At 47.5% G+C, this 18,291-nt stretch overlaps 1 protein-coding gene across 3 annotated transcripts in view; it reads right to left on the reverse strand.

The window, feature by feature from the left end:
- The window catches only part of TMEM178B (transmembrane protein 178B), a 366,535-nt gene extending 349,802 nt beyond the window's left edge, over positions 1–16,733 (reverse strand). Inside the window, exon 1 of one of the 3 annotated variants that reach the window (XM_086688533.1) lies at positions 14,642–16,732. In XM_086688533.1, coding sequence (XP_086544659.1) covers positions 14,642–15,023 — 382 coding nt within the window. In that variant the 5' untranslated portion in view covers positions 15,024–16,732. Of the gene's footprint in view, positions 1–14,641 lie in introns of all 3 variants that reach the window. The other 2 variants (XM_086688531.1, XM_086688535.1) reach the window with 2 other exon arrangements.
- Positions 16,734–18,291: the final 1,558 nt, after the last annotated feature.

Genomic DNA, 18,291 nt, shown 5'->3' on the forward strand with positions numbered 1-18,291 from the left:
AGCAAAGATGTGTCGGTTGGCCCCCACGTCTTCCTGTCCCCAAATCTCCCACCGTGTCTCCCTGTCCCCAAATCCCCCTATGGGGATGATGTTTTCTGTGAGCAGCATTGCTCACCAACAACAATGGCATCGGGCATGCCAGATACTGAAGACGGAATACTTACCATGTCTTCCTAGCATCACTGACCCACTCCTGTTGAAAGTCATAAACGGTGAACTGAGATATGAACCAGAGCGGAGATGGTCACAGAAGGCACAGTCTCTGTTTCCAGGTCGTTATCTGACCGAAATCAATATCAAAGGAGAGGTGAGGACACTGCCCTAAATAGGTGGTTGAGAGGGAGGCTTCCCTGAGATAGCCTGAAGACACTCCTGGTGATAAATATTGTGAAACCCGGAAAAAATATCCTGAGGGAATGGCCACACCTGCCAGACCCAGAGGTGAATTTGGAAATCCTTCCTTGCATGATAGGAACAAGAAATGGAGGTACTTAACTTAACCCCCCACTTTGCCTACTCTCTTTAGGGTAGAAGGGCCAGCCTCGAAAATGCCTAAAGAGGAGAAAAAGTGGGCACAATGAAGAGGTCAAATCCAAAAAAAAACTGAATTGTCGCCACTTGAAATTCTCCTCTTGTGAGTTAGAAATATGGGTGCTTTAAGAAAATACAAACCTTCACCAAGGAAATAAATTGAAGTTTATCATATGCATTACAGAACAATTCACAGCAGGCTTCCTTTTAATAGTGAGTCTCCCTAGTCCAATGAAATTATGGCTCTTTGTTAAATAAGATTTCCAGATCGACTGCATTAACTGAGATAAACCTTCATTCATTCAACAAGTAGGTATTAAATACCTATTATGGCCCATGCATTACGCAAAATGCTGCGGATAAAAAGATGAATACGAAATAGTGCAAAAACAGTCTCAAAAAGGATGGAAACATATGGGGAAATAAAATGCCACTGGTGGTAGGAAGCAAGCGTTTGGTGTGTGACAGGGTGAGAACACCAAGCAAGAGGACAGGAGAGGGCCTTAAGCTGATCGCTAAAAGGTAAGCATGTGTTGACCAGGCAGACTTGGGGGGTGGGGTGAGCAGGGATAGGGACTTCCAGGCCAAGGAAAAAGCTTCATAAGCAAAAGTTCCCAAGGCAGAAAACAGTTCAACTTGTTCGGGGGCAGGGGAGTCCATCAGGGCTGGACGAGAGCGTGCTGGATGCAGAAAGGCACGCCAAAGGACCAGATGCCCAGGTGGGGGTGGGGGAGGTATGTTGCCAGACCTGGGGGGCCCATGGGCCAAGGTGAAGATTACAGATCTTATCCTGACTGATACGCTGTGGGGAGCCACTGAGTTGAGCAAGTGATAACATGATTAGATTTCCATTTAGGAAAAATCACTCTGATTAGAAAGCAGTGAGGACAGATGAGCTAGAGAGCAGGAAGCCAGAGGGCACTGCAAGAGCACAGGGAGCGGGCACCTAACCACAGCAGCAATGCTGGAACAGGATGGGGGGACATATCAGCAGAAGCGACTTGTTCACTGCGTGGATGAGTAGGGTAGGAGAGAAGAGAGCCCTAAGGATGATCCTTAAGTTTCTGGTTTAGGCAACGAGAGAGGTGGGATATCAAGATGGAGGAAAATGGAGAGAAAGGACTTCGGGGCGCGGGAAGAGAAAACAGGTTCTTCGGGACCCATGGGATATCCAAGCGGAGATATCCCACGGGATATCCCACAGGAGCTCTTCGGATGTTAGGTCTGAGTGACAGATTCCCAGTGCGACAAGTCATGAGCTACAAGGGCTGCAAAGAGCCAGAGGCATGAAAGAGAATACTCCAGGAGAATGGAATGTTGGAGAACCCCACACAGGCTGAGAAAGAAGAGCCAGCAAAGAAGAGGCAATAAGAACAGAGGTAGAGGGGCACCTGGCTGGCTCAACGGGAAGAGCGTGCAACTCTTGATCTCCAAGTTGTGCGTTCAAGCCCCATGTCAGGTGTAGAGATTACAAAAAACTAAATAAATAAAATTTAAAAAAAAAAAGAAGAAGAAGAAGAAGAACAGGGGTAGAAGCCGATCCAAGAGGGAATGTTGGTTGCCTCCAAAGCCAGAAGAGATGAAGGGTGGAAAAAGAAGGACCAGTTCCAGCCGCCGGGGACTGGAAAAGAAACCTAGCGGCAGGGACCCAAAAGTGCCCTGAAGACGCATGAGGAAGAGAGGCAGGCCAGGCCAGGAGAGGGGCCACGCCTGAAAAAAACTAGGGCTGAGCAAGACTACCTCCGGTTTCCTTTGTGCGAACACACGTAGCGAGCGAGGAGAGACAGGGAAAGGTGAGGCCAGCTTTTCCCAGAGAGAGAGGTCATTCACCTGAGGAAGCATGGGCACTGCCACCTGTGGATACACGTCCCGGATACGGCAGCTCCTGGGCATCTCGCCAACCCTGTGGCTACCAAAACATAGGCACGGCAGTCACTCTGCTTCAATACCCCTGAAACCTCATGAGACACTCATGATTCCCTAGGGACTTCGGGCCCAGCTTTGGTGTTTCGGGCCCAGCGTAATCAGGTGAATATGGAGCCCCCGCTATCGTTGTGATAGGTCTTTTCTGCTCCAGCTGTAGTTTGTCTGAACACAGTGGACACGAATCATTGTCATAACAGAGGGACCCTTGGCTACGGTCACCCTCATAATTTTAGGGATGAAGAAGCTAAACCGTGTTCATCAGTAACATAAAGTTTTACCGACTAACATTCTCTATTTGGTTTCCAGAGTGATAAGAAAACTTCTGAGGGGGCGCCTGGGTGGCTCAGTCAGCTAAGCGACCAACTTCGGCTCAGGTCGCAATCTCGGGGTCTTTGAGCCTTCCCAGAGGTAGGCACTCAGCCTCTGGCTCAACCCACACTCCCTGTCTCGGTGCCTTCTTTATTCACAGTTCTGTGTCTGATCAAGTTAATTGGAGGATTAGTTTCAGTTTACCTTTCTGACCCTTAAAACTCTTGGTTTTCCTCCACAAGCTGCAGGAAAGTTACAAAGGGGGGAGTGACTTGTACATTACTCTTTGTCTCAGAAACAAATCTTTTTTTAAAACTCTTATCTTTAGAGAGAGAGAGAGAGAGAGAGAGAGAGAGAGAGAGAGAGAGAGCCTAAGGCGGGGAAGGGGAGGGGCAGAAGGAGAGAGAATCTTAAGCAGGATCCACACTCAGCACAGAGCCATTGCAAGGCTGGATCCCACAATCAAGAGTCTGACACGTAACCGACAGAGCCACCCAGATGTCCCAGAAACAAATCATTTTAAAGCCTCAATTTCCTCTTCTCACACCACATCAAGAGTGAGTAAAACATAATTTTATTTGTTCTCAGCCCTTCCCATGAGCTACTTTCAGTGAAAACTGTTGGTTAGGAGTTACCTGATTCTCCTCTAAATGCTGCTGCTACTAGTCACAAAAGTCAGTCACAGATCACCTCAGAAACAAAGTTTTCCATTAATTTTCCTTAAAGAACCTGCCTCCTAGGGGCGCCTGGGTGGCGCAGTCGGTTAAGCATCCGACTTCAGCCAGGTCACGATCTCGCGGTCCGTGAGTTCGAGCCCCGCGTCAGGCTCTGGGCTGATGGCTCAGAGCCTGGAGCCTGTTTCCGATTCTGTGTCTCCCTCTCTCTCTGCCCCTCCCCCGTTCATGCTCTGTCTCTCTCTGTCCCAAAAATAAATAAACGTTGAAAAAAAAAATTTTTTTAAAAAGAACCTGCCTCCTAAACACTGAACAACACAGTTAAAATAAAATAAAATGTTAACTTTATTGTCAGGATCATAGAAACTTTCCAAATAGCCTGCTTGTGTGCATTCCCCATTTGCCTCAGTTTAAGAAATAAAATAGCAGACATGATTTTAAAGCAACTTCCCAATTCCATTTGTTTTTCTGTCTTAAGAAAGGTAATCAGGGGATGGGGCACGAGGGTGGCTCAGTCGGTTGAGCAACTGACTTTGGTTCAGGTCATGATCTCATAGCTCATGAGTTTGAGCCCCACGTCGGGCTCTGTGCTGACAGCTCAGAGCCTGAAGCCTGCTTTGGATTCTGTGTGTGTCTCTCTCTCTCCCCCTAACCCACTCACATTCTGTCTCTGTCTCTCTCGAAAATAAATAAACATTAAAAAAAATTTTAAATAAAGGTTATCAGGGGCACCTGGGTGGTTCAGTCGGTTAAGCATCCAACTCGATTTCAGCTCAGGTCATGATCTCAGGTTTGTGAGTTCCAGCCCCCCGTTGGGCTCTGTGCAACACAGTGTGGAGCCTGCTTGGGATTCTCTCTCTCTCCTTCTGTCTCTGCCCCTCCCCTGCTCACACTCAGTCTCTCCATCTCTCTCTCTCTCTCTCAAAAATAAATAAATAAACATTTAAAAAAAAGAATGGTAAACATCATCTTTCATTTTGGGTTTATCAGTCCCATGCATACTTGCAAATACAACACAAATAATGTCTTCCATAAACAATACCTAATGTTATTTGATCTGTGACTAACTTCATATAAATGGCAACATACTCCACATTTCATTCTGTATCCTGCTTTTTTCACTCAAATTTTATGTTTACTCACTTGGAAATATATAAATGTACATTTATTTTAAATATATGGCAATAGTTTCCATTGTATGACCCTATACCATACCTCATCATCTGTTCTCCTATTCATGGGGACGTAAGTTTCTCTGTCTTGCTTATTTCTGTTGCTGTTCCAAGCGGTGGCGCCATACATTCTTGGACATGTGTCCATACGTGTGAATATAGCAGGAGCACAAGTATACATGTCTTCAGCCTCCAGAGATAGATTCCAGCTGCACTCCAGTGTGGTGTCAGCACACACACAGCAGCATAAGAGCGCAGAGCTTCCTTAGGGTAAAAACAACCCCATCCCATCCAGCTCTGTGAAACACTCCAGGGCTTTGGGGAATAGGAGTGGTGTTTGCCTAAATAGAACCGCTGTTATAAAGATTAAGAGAAATTCAGGCCAAAATTGAAAGGGAGACGCTCTAGAGCAAATAAAGTGTCCAACGGAGTGAGGTTCAGAATATAGAACAGCAGGGCATTTTAAAACGCAGGAAATGATATAAATTTATGAAGATGACCTAATATAAAGTAAATTGCCTTTTCTTGGCAAAATACTTCGACGCCAAAAAAAAAAAAAAAAAAAACAACTGAAATAATTCAGATACTGCAGTCTCCCATAAAACAGCAAATCTGTCAAACTTCCTTGAACGCCAATAGCAGCTTCCACTCAGCATAAACATCACCTGTAGACAATTCCTGGTGACTCCTGGAGCAGGCCTTAAAACGCCATCTCTGTGTATACAAATTTATAAAAAATAAACTTTTTTCATCTTTGAATCACCTGTTCGTTGCCTGACTTAAATTTATACGTGCTGTTATTAAACACCGCTGAATAGGGGCGCCTGGGTGGCTCAGTCAGTTAAGCATCCGACTTCAGCTCAGGTCACGATCTCGCGGTCCGTGAGTTCAAGCCCCACGTCGGGCTCTGGGCTGATGGCTCAGGCCTGGAGCCTGCTTCCGATTCTGTGTCTCCCTCTCTCTCTGCCCCTCCCCCGTTCATGCTCTCTCTCTCTCTCTCTCTCTCTCTCTGTCTCAAAAATAAATAAACGTTAAAAAAATTTTTTTTAATAAAAAATAAACAAAATAAACACTGCTGAATAAATCACCTCTGGTATGATTTATAAAATCTGGTAGCAATGGCTGCCTCTTGGGAGAAGGGCTGGGGGGTCTGAGGGACAAGGGTAGGTGGAAGGCAGACTAGACAAGTCTTGTCAAAATTGTCAAGACTTGTCAAGACTTGTCAAAATTAATTAGTAATTTTTAAATTACTAATAAGGCTAAGACTTCACCTTATCCGTCCACAAATAATGACTCTAAGAACATTCCTTCGTCTGCAAAGCCTCCCTTACCTGCTCCGAAATTCAAGTACCACTCAGGCCCCTGACATGTAAATAAATCTCTCCTAGAAGCAACCTTAGGGCTTATATTTATTAGTCTCCTTGCACACTTCCTCCTTTTGTTTGTTCTTTGAGGACAGGAACCATGGATTTCTCTCAGGATCCTCCAAGTCATGTGCCTGACATAGTTGGAGCTCAAAAGACTAAACACAGTAAAAGCTCTTCATTTTACAATAATTTTTAAATGACCCAAGAGATGTATTTGTTACTTTTATTCGTTTTATATCTTGATGCTCTTTAAAAGTATTGTTTTTATTTTTGTTTAAGTTTTATTTATTTTTGAGAGAGAGAGAGAGAGAGAAAGAGCGCACAAAATCAGGGGAGGGGCAGAGAGAGAGAGAGGGAGACACAGAATCCCAAGCAGGCCCCAGGCTCCGAGCTGTCAGCACAGAGCCCGATGCAGGGCTTGAACTCACAGACTGCGAGATCATGACCTGAGCCAAAGTGGGATGCTTAACCGACTGAGCCACCTAGCCACCCCCTAAAAGTATTGTTTTTAAAAAGCAAGCCAAAAAAGATATGATTCTCAAAACTGTTTAGAATATATATATTTTACACTGATATATGTATATATATACATATATATATATATCATGTGTGTATATACACACGATATATATATGTGTACACACGATATATATATATGTACACGTGTATGTATGATACACGTGTGTGTATCATATATATATGATTCTCAAAACTGTTTAAATGTAAGACCTATGTGGGCAGGCATTTTGTCTGTTTTATTAACTTCTGCATCCTAAGCATTCCAGTGCCTAGCACATGTAGGTGCTCAATCAGTGTGTTGAAAGAATGAAGATCTTTGGCTATAAAGCATCCTACACACTGACCAGTAATACAGTTCCTTTCTCTATTAAGTTTTACCATTTCTTTTCATTAATTAATTTATGTATTTTAATTACGGTAAAAATACACAGCACAAAACTGATCATCTTAGCCAGTTTTAAGTGTATGCAGTTCGGTGGCCTTGAGCGTATTCACGTTGTTGGGCAGCCATCCCCACGTTTCTCCACGAACTGTCTCAGTGTTTAACTCCAATCTGCAACAAGACATTTCAAATCATTCCAAAGAGAAGCAGCGAAGTTGTGTTACATGATTGTGTGCGGGTATGAAATTAGCTGCTTTGTTTCTCACCTCTTCCTTCCACACTTTTAGCACCCTGGGATGCTCCCTTCAGAAGTGGGCTCTTTTAGGACACCTGGGTGACTCAGTTGCTTAAGCGACCAACTCCTGGTTTCAGCTCAGGTGATGATCTCACTCTTTCATGAGTTCAAACGCCCCCCCCCCCAACTCCCTGTCCTGTGGGGCTCCGTACTGACAGGGTGGAGTCTGCTTGGGACTCTCTCTCTCTCTCTCTCTCTCTCTCTCTCTCTCTCTGTCCCTCCTCCACTTGCACCGTCTCTGTTTCTCTCAAAATAAATACATTAAAAAAAAAAAGAAGTGGCCCCTCTCTCTCTCCTTTCTCCCCTCCTTTCCCTTCTCTACGGGTTCACCTTTTCTCAACCATCTATTATCTACACTCTATCACCTAAATTTAACTTTCTCATCAAACGCTAGAGTGTGAAAGGTCTTGAAGTTTATATAATCCAAACTCACTATTTTACATTTGACAAAACAATGTCCTTTGGGAAAAAAAACGTATGCATTTTCTCAGAAACAGCAGATGTCCAATCCAGATGTTCAAATCAATTTTCTGTCCACTCATCCCCCAGGTCACCCGCTCCCTCCTCTTTCTGCGTATTGTTTGGAGTACATAGTTGTAAAAGTATCTGCATCTGAATACATATTTGTGACTTCACTCTCCTTCATTCCTAGATGTTTATGTGCCTGCACGTGAAGGGTCAGACTAGCCCACAGTGTGTTCAGAATTCTGCCTGAAGGCCTAGGACCACCTAGTAACAGCAGAGAGGGAAAAAATATTTGTAACCGACAACCCCAAGTGGAATATACAGAATCGATCTTGTAATTGATCCTTACCAACCCTACGGTACAAGAAGAAATAAGCTGACCTTCTGGAAAAGAAACATGGCTCTTGGCTTTGTTGACTCAATAAAAAGAACTCACTCCCCCGACCCGGGTCTCCTGACCAGTTGACTCCTGATCTGGTTGACACAGATGTGGTCTTCTGAGGAAGAGCCTGATCCAGCCACACATGACAATGAGTTTGGGAAACCGTGAGCTAGAGTGTAAGTTCCCTCAGGTCAGGCACCATGTGATGCCTCCTCGTTTTGCCCCCCAGCACCTAGCGGAGCGCTTGGTACACAGCAGGTGTGCAAAACACATCACACCGACCCTCTCTCTCTTCCCATCTGTGCACCTGCCCACTGAGTCACAGGGCTCCTAAATGTTACCTCTCACTGGTTCATTGTATTTCAGAGTGAAGAGGGAGGATGATGTGACCGCACTCACTTGTACATTTGGCCACACACAAAATGTATATGCTTGGGGCACACACTATATATAAAGGTCGTGGGTGTTTATATGTGATTCCTTGTGAGCAGGTAAAGCCTCCCTATATCTCAAAACCAAAACTAATGGAACTGTTAATTTTTCACTTACTTGCCCAGCTTCCCCTTTATGCTTCCTTTTCTTTTTAAGTTTGTTTATTTATTTTGAGAGAGAGAGAGAGAGAGAGAGAGAGAGAATCCCAAACAGGCTCACTGTGAGCACAGAGCCTGATGCAAGGCTTGAACCCACGAACGGTGATATCATGACCTGAGCCAAAACCAAGAGTCAGATGCTTAACCGACTGAGCCACCCAGGCGCCCCTTCTTCTTTATGTTTCCTAAAAGCAAAGACACTTCATGCTCTTCACTACTTCACATTATATTATATACTGATTAGTTCAGTAGGGATCATTTTTATTCTAAGTGGCAGGTTTTTAAGGTAGTACCTTTTTTTTTTTTTTTTTTTTGTAGGAAGCTCTCTACCCAACATGGGGCTTGAACTCACAACCCTGAGGTTAAGAGTTGCACACTCTGCTGAGACAGCCAGGCGCCCCTTGTTTTTATTCCACATGTGTTTATTTATTGTCTGTCTCTCCCCACTGGAATGTAAGCTTATCCATGATACCCAGCCCCTAGGCCCTCAGTTAATATTTGCGGAATGAATGAGGGTGGCCATAACCTCAGCATCCACCACAGTGAGCAAAATAAATACTTGAAAATCATGTATCCGGCACCTGGGTGGCTCAGTCGGTTAAACGTCTGACTTCCACTCAGGTCATGAACTCACAGCTCATGGGTTCGAGCCCCACCTCAGTCTCTGTGCTGACATCTCAGAGCCTGGAGCCTCCTTCTGATTATGTGTCTCCCTCTCCTGCTCGCAGTCTCTCTCTCAAAAAATAAATAAACATAATTTTTTTTTTTTTTTAAATCACGTACCAAAGTGTGGAAGGGCTTCTGTCAGTGGGTTTCAAAGCAAAGTGTGTGAACTACTTTAACATGACCTTCCCCTACAGGTCTAAGCGGGAGTTCTCAAGCAGGTCTCCCCTTGGTGACATTCTACAATTGCTTCTCGTTTCTTTTCCAGTTTGAGGAATCAATACCTCAAACCAGCCTCTTCTCCACTCTACACCCCCCACCCAGCAGACCCTATGGTGACAAGAGAGGGCGGTGCATGAGTCACCAAACCTGGAGCCAGAATTCGAATCTTGGCACCTTCGCCTCCTTATCGTGAGACTTGGCAAGTTAATGGACATTTATATGCCTCAGTTTCCTCAACTGTAGCGCAGGGATGAAAAAAATAATAATGCCCACCTCGAGCGTTATTGTGAAGAATAAATTAGCGAATATATGGAAAACTCTTAGAGGAGTACCTGGCATCATGTTTGACAATTATTATTATTAACCCTTTCCATCCAGACACCAAGGCAAGTTTCTCTGAATGGAGTGGAGAGAGGGCAGGGAGGGAATAGAGAAGCATGTGAGAATTCTGATGGAATTTTAATGGAATCTTAAAGATGGGAAGTTAATAAAATATAGACTTGGTATAATTGACCATGAACTCAAACCTTCTGCCCAAAACATTCAAGTAGCAAAGTTTCTTCAAGTGTAGAATAATATACTTAAATTTGAGGTCAAGTTATCATGTTTAATTAATTTAATTCCTCATCTGAAACCAAGTACGTGCTTGCTCTTTTGAGGCTCTGGGTTCCATGCAGCTCTGTCCAATGGAGCCTTCTGGGATGACAGGAATGTTCTCTAACCTGCACTGTCCAATATGACAGCCACGAGCCACACACGGCTCTTGAGCACTTGAATGTGGCCAACGTGACTAAGGAAATGAATTTTTAATTTCATTTTATATTGGTTATTTTAAATTTAAGGAGCCACTCGTGGTTAGCAGCTACCCTACTGGGCGTTACAGCTACCAGGGACGTGAGTATACGAGCTCCTTGACTTGCCTCTTCCCGGCTCTCCAGCTCCACTCCCTACCCCTCTCACTCACTCCAGCAATCACCACTCACGAGGCCAAGCTGCTGTTTCACAGCTCCGTGGCTGTGCAGATGGCTCTCTTGGCCTGACATGCCCTTCCTCACCATCCACCTCCAAGTTCATGAAAATTGTGCTCGATTTCATTTCCTCCAGGCAACTTTCCCCACCCCACCCCTCCCGGCTTACCCCCATCCCCCTGCCCCACTGCCAACACCATCCATCACTGTCTGCTCGGTGCTTCTCCGCATCTGTAGCTGCTGCTGTGTCGTTGTCATTTATCCCCTGTGACGCTAACAGACTATGGGAATTTTGAGGCCCAGGTATTATCCATCACTTCATTCCAGGGATGTGTGTCCATCACACAATACATGTGCAGTAAATATTTGCTGAGCACATTATTAATTTGTGAATATGTGCAGTGTTTTGTTCAAATAAGCCTCAATACAGAGACAACCAGTCTATGATTATATAGATCAAATTCTACTAGAAGGCTTATTTTCAAATAATAAAAAAAGTTCTCAGAGTCTCAGGTGAAGGTCTACTCATTTTAAGCCATATCAATATAACACGCCAGTAGAAATCAAAGAATGTAAATGTTCCCTGGAACAAAATCCTACCTGTAGCTATTCCTCCTAAGGGTCTGGAAGTCTCTTGGATTTCAGAAACTGATCCTGTCATTGATCTGTCCCCCGTGCTTGCAGTGACTTACTAGGGAGACGTTGACATGGTTGAAAAGCAAGACAAGAGGACTTGATTATGGTCACAGTCGTATGGGGATTCAAGGGTGATCTATCCTTGCTGCACCCTCTACCCAATCCCACCTCCAAGAAGGAAATCATTAAAATCTCATCTAATGTGAAAAATAATGATTGTGGGTGATAAATGTCTGTTCAGTGACATCGGCTATCCAAAAAAGTACTGTTCCCCTTATTCCGTAGCAAAACTTTTTTGCTCAAAAAAACCTTCCCTGTTAAATTATTCAGCATCTGTTGCAATATTAACCTACCCTGAGAGCCGTGCTGGCTCATTTTTTTTTCATCACAATTTTCTGACTAATCCTTTATTTGGATTCCCACACAAGTGTTCCTACAATTAGAATAAGCTCTTGATGGATACGTTTCTGTGAACCTAATTTGTATGAGATATTTCCCAAGTACCAAGCATCTGGTGAATGTATTTTACAAATTATATCTTTCCTGCCCTTCAGGAACTTAACAGTTCAATAAGACAAACGAATAAATATACCGTGACCAAAAATGCATATTTGTTATTGGTACACACATGGCAACAGGGCATCGAAGAAATGGATTTCAGAAAGAACATGAATCTAAAGGACTTTATCTTCGAATCAGATATAGATTTGACTTTTGTTTTCTTATTAATTATGTGGTTTGGTTGTGTTTTAAAATGCACAGACGGCAACTTTCTAATGTAATGAACATTGATTTAACAAATGATTGAGTTACGTGGAGCTGTATGATCATTTAGATAAATCTCTAATTTTCCCCTAATATTGACAGATTTTACACAGTCTTTTTCTCTGGTGTCCCTTTCCCCTTGCCCAACACATATCTCCCAGCATTTTAATCTGAGATGTTCCCCCAAAAGACAAAGGCCTACCATATCTTTTGAGGCTGCTAATGAATACTGTGAGATAAATATCTTTCCCTAAGATGCCTGCCCTAAATTTAAATAGAGGAATATCAATTTCTGGGTGCTTTTTTTTTTTACTTCCTTCTAAAATCTGCCGATCTAGAAAGAACACGGATTAAGTCTAGAAATTATGTTCTGTGTTATTGGAGTTGCTTGTGAATTCTACTAATATAAGATACCCTTATTTCCAAAATGTGTCTATTGTTGCTTAGAAAAGGAAGATCTAGCTCTCAAATATTATGCTTCGAGGTTAAAAATGAAGATAGTGACCTTAAGTCTCTCAAGATTTGTAAGGCTGGCATGCCATCTATCTCAATAATACCTAACAAGAATGTCAAATGGACAGAAACGGCCATGGTAAGCGGGTGCTTGCAGCTGACAGTGATTGCTGTATTTTGGGTGATGGGGAACAGCATCTCCATTAGTCCAAGTGAAATACAATGCCTGCCAACTCTAGGTATCAGTGTATTCAATCCCCCTGCTGTGCCGTGTCCATTTTCTGTTGCTGCAATTAAAAATCAGTCGATACAAAGTCAAAATGTTGTACACTCTTCCCCTATCCCTTTCCCTGTCACTGTGTTGCCAGCTTCACCGGAAGAACATGTCACTATGGTAACCAATCTCTCTGGTGCACAGACCAAGTTAACCTTTCTAGCCGGATTGCCAGGCAAAGCAACATGGAATCAAAGCCCTCTATAGAACCACCAGAAGATACGGACTCCATCCCCCTTTTTCTAAGTGGCGTTAACCAATACCAGACAGAAAGATACCCATCTTGTTGCAAGAGACATTTAAGAAAGGAAATTCAAGAATGTCCTTCAGCAAGCCCTACTACTGCTTATCAGGCATTATTATTAACATGAATTCTCCCTCCCGTTTCAGCCAACTTCCCACCGTCTCAATTTTGATGAAAGTGGAAAACAACGAACGAAGTAACACTTCACGAATCTGAGAACCTGCAAACTGTTACGAAGTCACCCATTGTCAAAAACGAGTCTGGTTTCTCTTGTTTTCCTACTTTTAAATCCAAGCCAAGTTACTCTCTTCTGGAATTCTCTAATATTCTGTACATCTTTACAAAGTTGTAGAGCTCCGAATGGGTCCTCCTGCTTCATATAGGAGACTAACCACGAAGCAGTTGTGATGTTTGTAATATTAAGGCACTAATAACTGGATCGGCTAAAATCCCTAGTTATTCTACAGAAACTACAAAATAAACATTCAGGTGGATTCTCTTTCTGGACTTTTCTAAATCTGACTTGCCACCTAGATCATACCCACTGCTTGTCATTCTTCAACAATTGGCTTTTTTCAAATTACCACTTTTTTCTGACCAATTTCAATATTTTTATAAATCAAAGAACATCAGCTCTCACAAATAATATTTTAAAACAGAAGCAAACCTGTGTTATAATATTAAGAGACACAAAGAACTGTTTTCTATCTTTGACTCAAAGACTTTGCAGGTAACAACATCATTTTCACCTTGGCATCAGCATTTAATAGTTGAAGAGAATGAAACACAGCAAGGGGGAAAAAAAAGAACAACACTCATAAAATCGCACCACATCTTCCAGAATGCAACTACCATAGGAGAGAATGTATTCTCTTCTTCAGAGCAATATTAATAATACATCCAAACAACAGTTCAGTGGACTAATAGAACAGGGTGGTCCCCAAAGTATAAATCACACAAGATTTACAAATGGCATGAGATGAACAGACTTTTAAAAATGTATGTGATCATACGAAAGAAAGTATGAAAGAAATTTTTATCATTAGTAAATATGGTCTGTTTTATGTTTTGGAGTACTTTAGGTATTTTTGATATAAATCTTCTGAAAATGGTAATTTTTTTTCTCTAAAGTGAGGAACTACTTTTTATGTGTTTATTAGGCCCTGTTAAAATTCAAAGCACACAAGTCACTTTTGTCAACCTTTTCCCCAAAAGGAGAAACCAAGAATCTGGTCAACAGGCCTGGAGCTACAATGGGGCAGGGGCTGTGATTTATCCATGTTTATATGACCAATGCCTGCACCACGCCGGGTATAGACTAGCACTTAGCAAACGTTTGTGGCGTGAATATGGCCTTCTCAGTGAGATGTTTCTCCTGAATCGGTTCAACATCTAAAACAAAGATTAAAACTAGGAGGCTGTCTGCCGGACACATCATTCTCAAAGGGGCTTCCTCTGCAAAGAACACAACGCGACGGATTCCCTCCCTTTTCAGAGACTGATGAAGCATTATCCTGGATAAAAATCCTGGACCACGATATTCCACGGGAATCCCATCACACAAACGCAAGACAAGAGGCCGGGCAGAGAGAGGTAAGCCTCCATTACCGGCTATCGGGAGGCAAGTTCTGGCCGCTCCAAGGCTCAGCAGGGCCTGGACAACCTGACCTCCCGTTCGCAGGAGGCCGGAGAGACCGTGGCCAGGCGAAGGGAGCAGAGGGCTGCCCGGCGAAGGGAGGAGAGGGCTGCCGGGCCTAGAGGCGCCGGGCTCTCCGCAGCGCCACGCCTCGCGCCTCGCGCTTACCTTTCCGAATGAGGGCTGCGATCTCGGGGTCGAAGCCCTGCCGGTGGCATTTCCTCCAGAGGCCCATGTTGGTGGAGTTGTACTGCCGGCTGCACTCGTCAACCGGGCTCATGGCGAAGAGCTGCCGGCGATTCCGGGCCCGGAGGAGTTTGCCCTCCCAGCGGTCCAGGCGGGAGCGGCTCGCCCGGAGCGGCAAGTTGTTGTTGTTGTTGTAAATGAAGCCGGGGTCGACCCGGCGGGTGTTGAAGGCCTTGCACCTGTCCCTGTGCTTCCTGGCGTCCGTCTCGTACCAGTGGTCCGAGCAGATGGCCACGGCCAGCATGCCGAGGGCGCAGAGCGCTAGCGAGAGGCCCGTATAGAGCAGTAACCTTCCGGCAGCCATGCCTCCGCTTGGCGGCTACACCATGGGCATGATCCGCCGCAGCCTCGCCTTCCCTCCGCGCGCCCGGAACAAAGCGGCGGGCGGGCGGCCGAGCCAAGGGGGAGGAGGGACCGGAGGGGGACTCGCGCGGCGGCGCCCCCTCGCCCCCGCCTGCCGGTGCGCGGCCCAGGGACTGCGGGGATGGGGGCGGACAGCCTAAAAAGTTCTGATCCGGGGAGGCTCCGGCTGGCTTCTGGGCATCCTCCGGGGGGGCAGGTGCAGCCTCCGGCGGCGGCGAGCGGACAAGACCGCCTCCCGCCCCCTCCCTGCCCAGCAGGAAGCTACTGCCCCGAACCGGCCGCGTCGGCACACAGCCGGACTTCAGGCGCCGCTGCCCTCGGGCCAGAAACTAAACACCCAGTGCCCTCGGCTGCAGTGAGACTGTTGGGCTTTCTTTGTGCAGGGTGGCGACGGGACCCACTCGCCTGGCCTTTTCTTGGGGTGAGGGGGTGGGGGCTATCACGAGTTGCTGCGCGACGACAGAATGAACTCCAGCACCCGCGACGAGACCGGCCAACGAAGGAAAACCTCCAGATGCCGGGGCCGGCTGCCCTGAGTCCCGCCTGGGTCTCCCACTCAGCGACTGTCCCCCTTCCGATCTGCAAACCAAGAAATGTTCTTCCTCTCTGGGTCGGCTCTTTGGAAAAGCTCCGTCCTCTGGTCACCAGTAGGTCCTTTGCTGTCTGGCCAGCGCGCTGTGCTCAGAGGCGGGCTTCCCGTGGGCGCACGGTCGCGGCCAACCTTCCCGCGCGAGCTCCCGGGTGTTCTGCTTCTGGCCTCGCCATTCAGGAGGCCCCTCGGGCCGACGGCGCGGTCACCCGGACGGCGTAACCAGACGAGCCTCGGCCCGCGGTTAGGGGTGAATGGGCGGCAGCCGGCGGGCTCGAGAGACAGGATGCGCCGAGGAGGATGCACCCGGCAGGGCGCACGGCGCGGCGCGCGCGGAGCTCGGCGCGCGGTGCCTTCAACACCATGGACAGGTCGCGCGGTCCGGGCTCACCACCAGCCCCGCAGCCAGCCCCGGGGGCGTCATGCCGGTCTCCCCAGCGCAGTCTCCTTCCTGAGTATCCACCCGAGAGGTTCCAGACCCGCCTCTCCCGCGATGCCTCTGCCTCACTTCATCTGGCTCCCAACTAGCCCCAGGAACCTGCTGCTCAGGTGCAAAGAAAATGCTGCAGGCACCGAAGAAAACAGCGGTCCCGGCCCTTCAAAACAATCCGCCCCCTTCTCCCGCCACAGCCCGGCGCTGGAGCTGTCTGCTCTGCCCAACTGGGGTCAGCCGCTCTCAGACTGCACCATTTTCTTCGCAGCCCACCCAGGAGCCGAGGCACCGGCTCACTTGGCGGCGCGCGGAGAATCGCGTCCGGGCCTCGGCGTCCCGCGATCAGGCTCCCAGCGCGCGGCGGCCGCCGAGGTGAATGGGGCGAGGGTGGGGGAGGGAGGCTGGGGCGCTGGGCTTCCCCTCCCTGCCTCCTCCTCTAGCCGCGGCGGCTCCGGGGCCTCGCGGGCTCGGCGGGTGGTGGGGAGCCAGAGCCCAGGCTGCGCCCGGGGTGCTCGGGAAATCGCATCGCCCGGGTGCGGGCGCCGGAGGAAGCCGCTGCCGCGCTCGCTCGCTCGGGCGCCGGGCGCTGCAGCTTTGGCTAAAACCCACAGACGAGAACACGGAGCGCGCAGCCAAAAGCTAGTGATGTCATCCGTGCAACGTGAGCCTCATCTCTTATTTTTCTAGCATCCTTAAAGATAAACTGCACCATTTCCCAGGCACGAGATGTCTAAGCCTGAGTCTCTGACCAGGCAAGTCAATGGTGTCTGGATAGGTATGTGCCCAACCATATCCATATTTATGCACATATACATACATGTGGCATGTAGCATGTTTCCGTGCATTATTATAAATTTAGGGATGTTGCCCCCTTCTCCTGTTTATCTCTTTTTGGTGGTGGAAAATTCCCTCACATCGACCCCAGTTCTTTAAAGACTGCTTATTGCGGAGTCGGCGTTCAGAGGGGCTGAGGAAGTTCCTGCGTCCCCAGTTTTGTCGCTGGAATCTAGGATCACATTAGATCTTTGTTTTCCCCAGAAAGCCACAGGCGCTACCTTGCTAGCTCCAGCAGTTTCCCCCCCGGGGCCGGCGCGTCGCTGGGGTTGCCACGGCCAACCCGAGTCTAGCCCCACGCCAGCGCCAGACCCCCCCGACACACACCCACCTCCACCTGCCACCACCTCCCTCCCCAGCAGGAAAGAAAAAAAGGAAACTGACTGATCCTTTCAAGACCAGAGGAAGAGAATTTTAATGGGGGGGGGGGGGGGGGGGTGGTGCTTAACAGATATTTTGAAAACGCCGGGGGGCTCGCGCTTTGAGGAGGGGAGGTGGGGTTAAATGAAACCTCGGTGCGGGCCTGTCCTCATCTGGGTGGCTGCTGGATTTAGGCTTAGCGGGGGCGCTGGGAAGCAGTGCGGGACCCCAGACCGTGGGCGGGTGGGCCCCAAGGGAGCCCCAGTTCATCCCAGAAACGCCCGCCACCCCCACCGCCCGGCTCACGTGAGACCGCGCCGCAAAGGCTGGGAGCCTCCCTCCCAGGTTGAAAGCCTGGTTTTTTCTTTGCAATGCTCGCCCCTCATTTTCACCCTTACTCCAAAGCTGGGGGCCCGCACCGCGGGGTAAAGAGCTGCCCTGCGGGGGGAAAAAGTGTCCGGCACCCTGCTTTGCACAACGCGGCCTGCGAGCCAGAAAGAGCGCACCTCCACCATATTCTTTTTGTCTTTTTTCATCCTCCCTGCAGTTTGAAAATCGGGAACGAGGCGTTTCAGTGCCATCTAGTGGGGGAGGGGCGTGCCTCGCCTTCGGTCCCTGGATGCGGCAATGGGTTTTGCTGAAAGGGACAGCAGAGCCTGAGGATGTCCGCCGGGTTCTAGGGGGCCCGGCTGGCCGAGGGGCTATCAGGCACATGCCGTTGGCCGCCTCCCGGTCCCCTGGGTTCCCTAGGACGGTGAGGCGGAGCCCAGCGACTTGGCCACAATGTGGTCTCACCTTTCCTGTCTACCCTCACCTGTTCCCTCTCCCCCAGCCATGAAAATCTGGAAACAAGCGCAAACGCTTTGCACACTTGCAGACTTGCAGTCTGAAATTCCCGGAGCTACTTTATTCTGGAAAGCCCAGAGCACTTCCAGTCTAACAGGATGTCTGTGTCTGACCACAGGGAGGAGGCAGAAAGGTGAAATGATACCT

Source organism: Puma concolor, chromosome A2, assembly GCF_028749965.1.
Source record: "Puma concolor isolate L17-30 chromosome A2, mPumCon1.1.hap2, whole genome shotgun sequence".
NCBI classification, from domain to species: domain Eukaryota; kingdom Metazoa; phylum Chordata; class Mammalia; order Carnivora; family Felidae; genus Puma; species Puma concolor.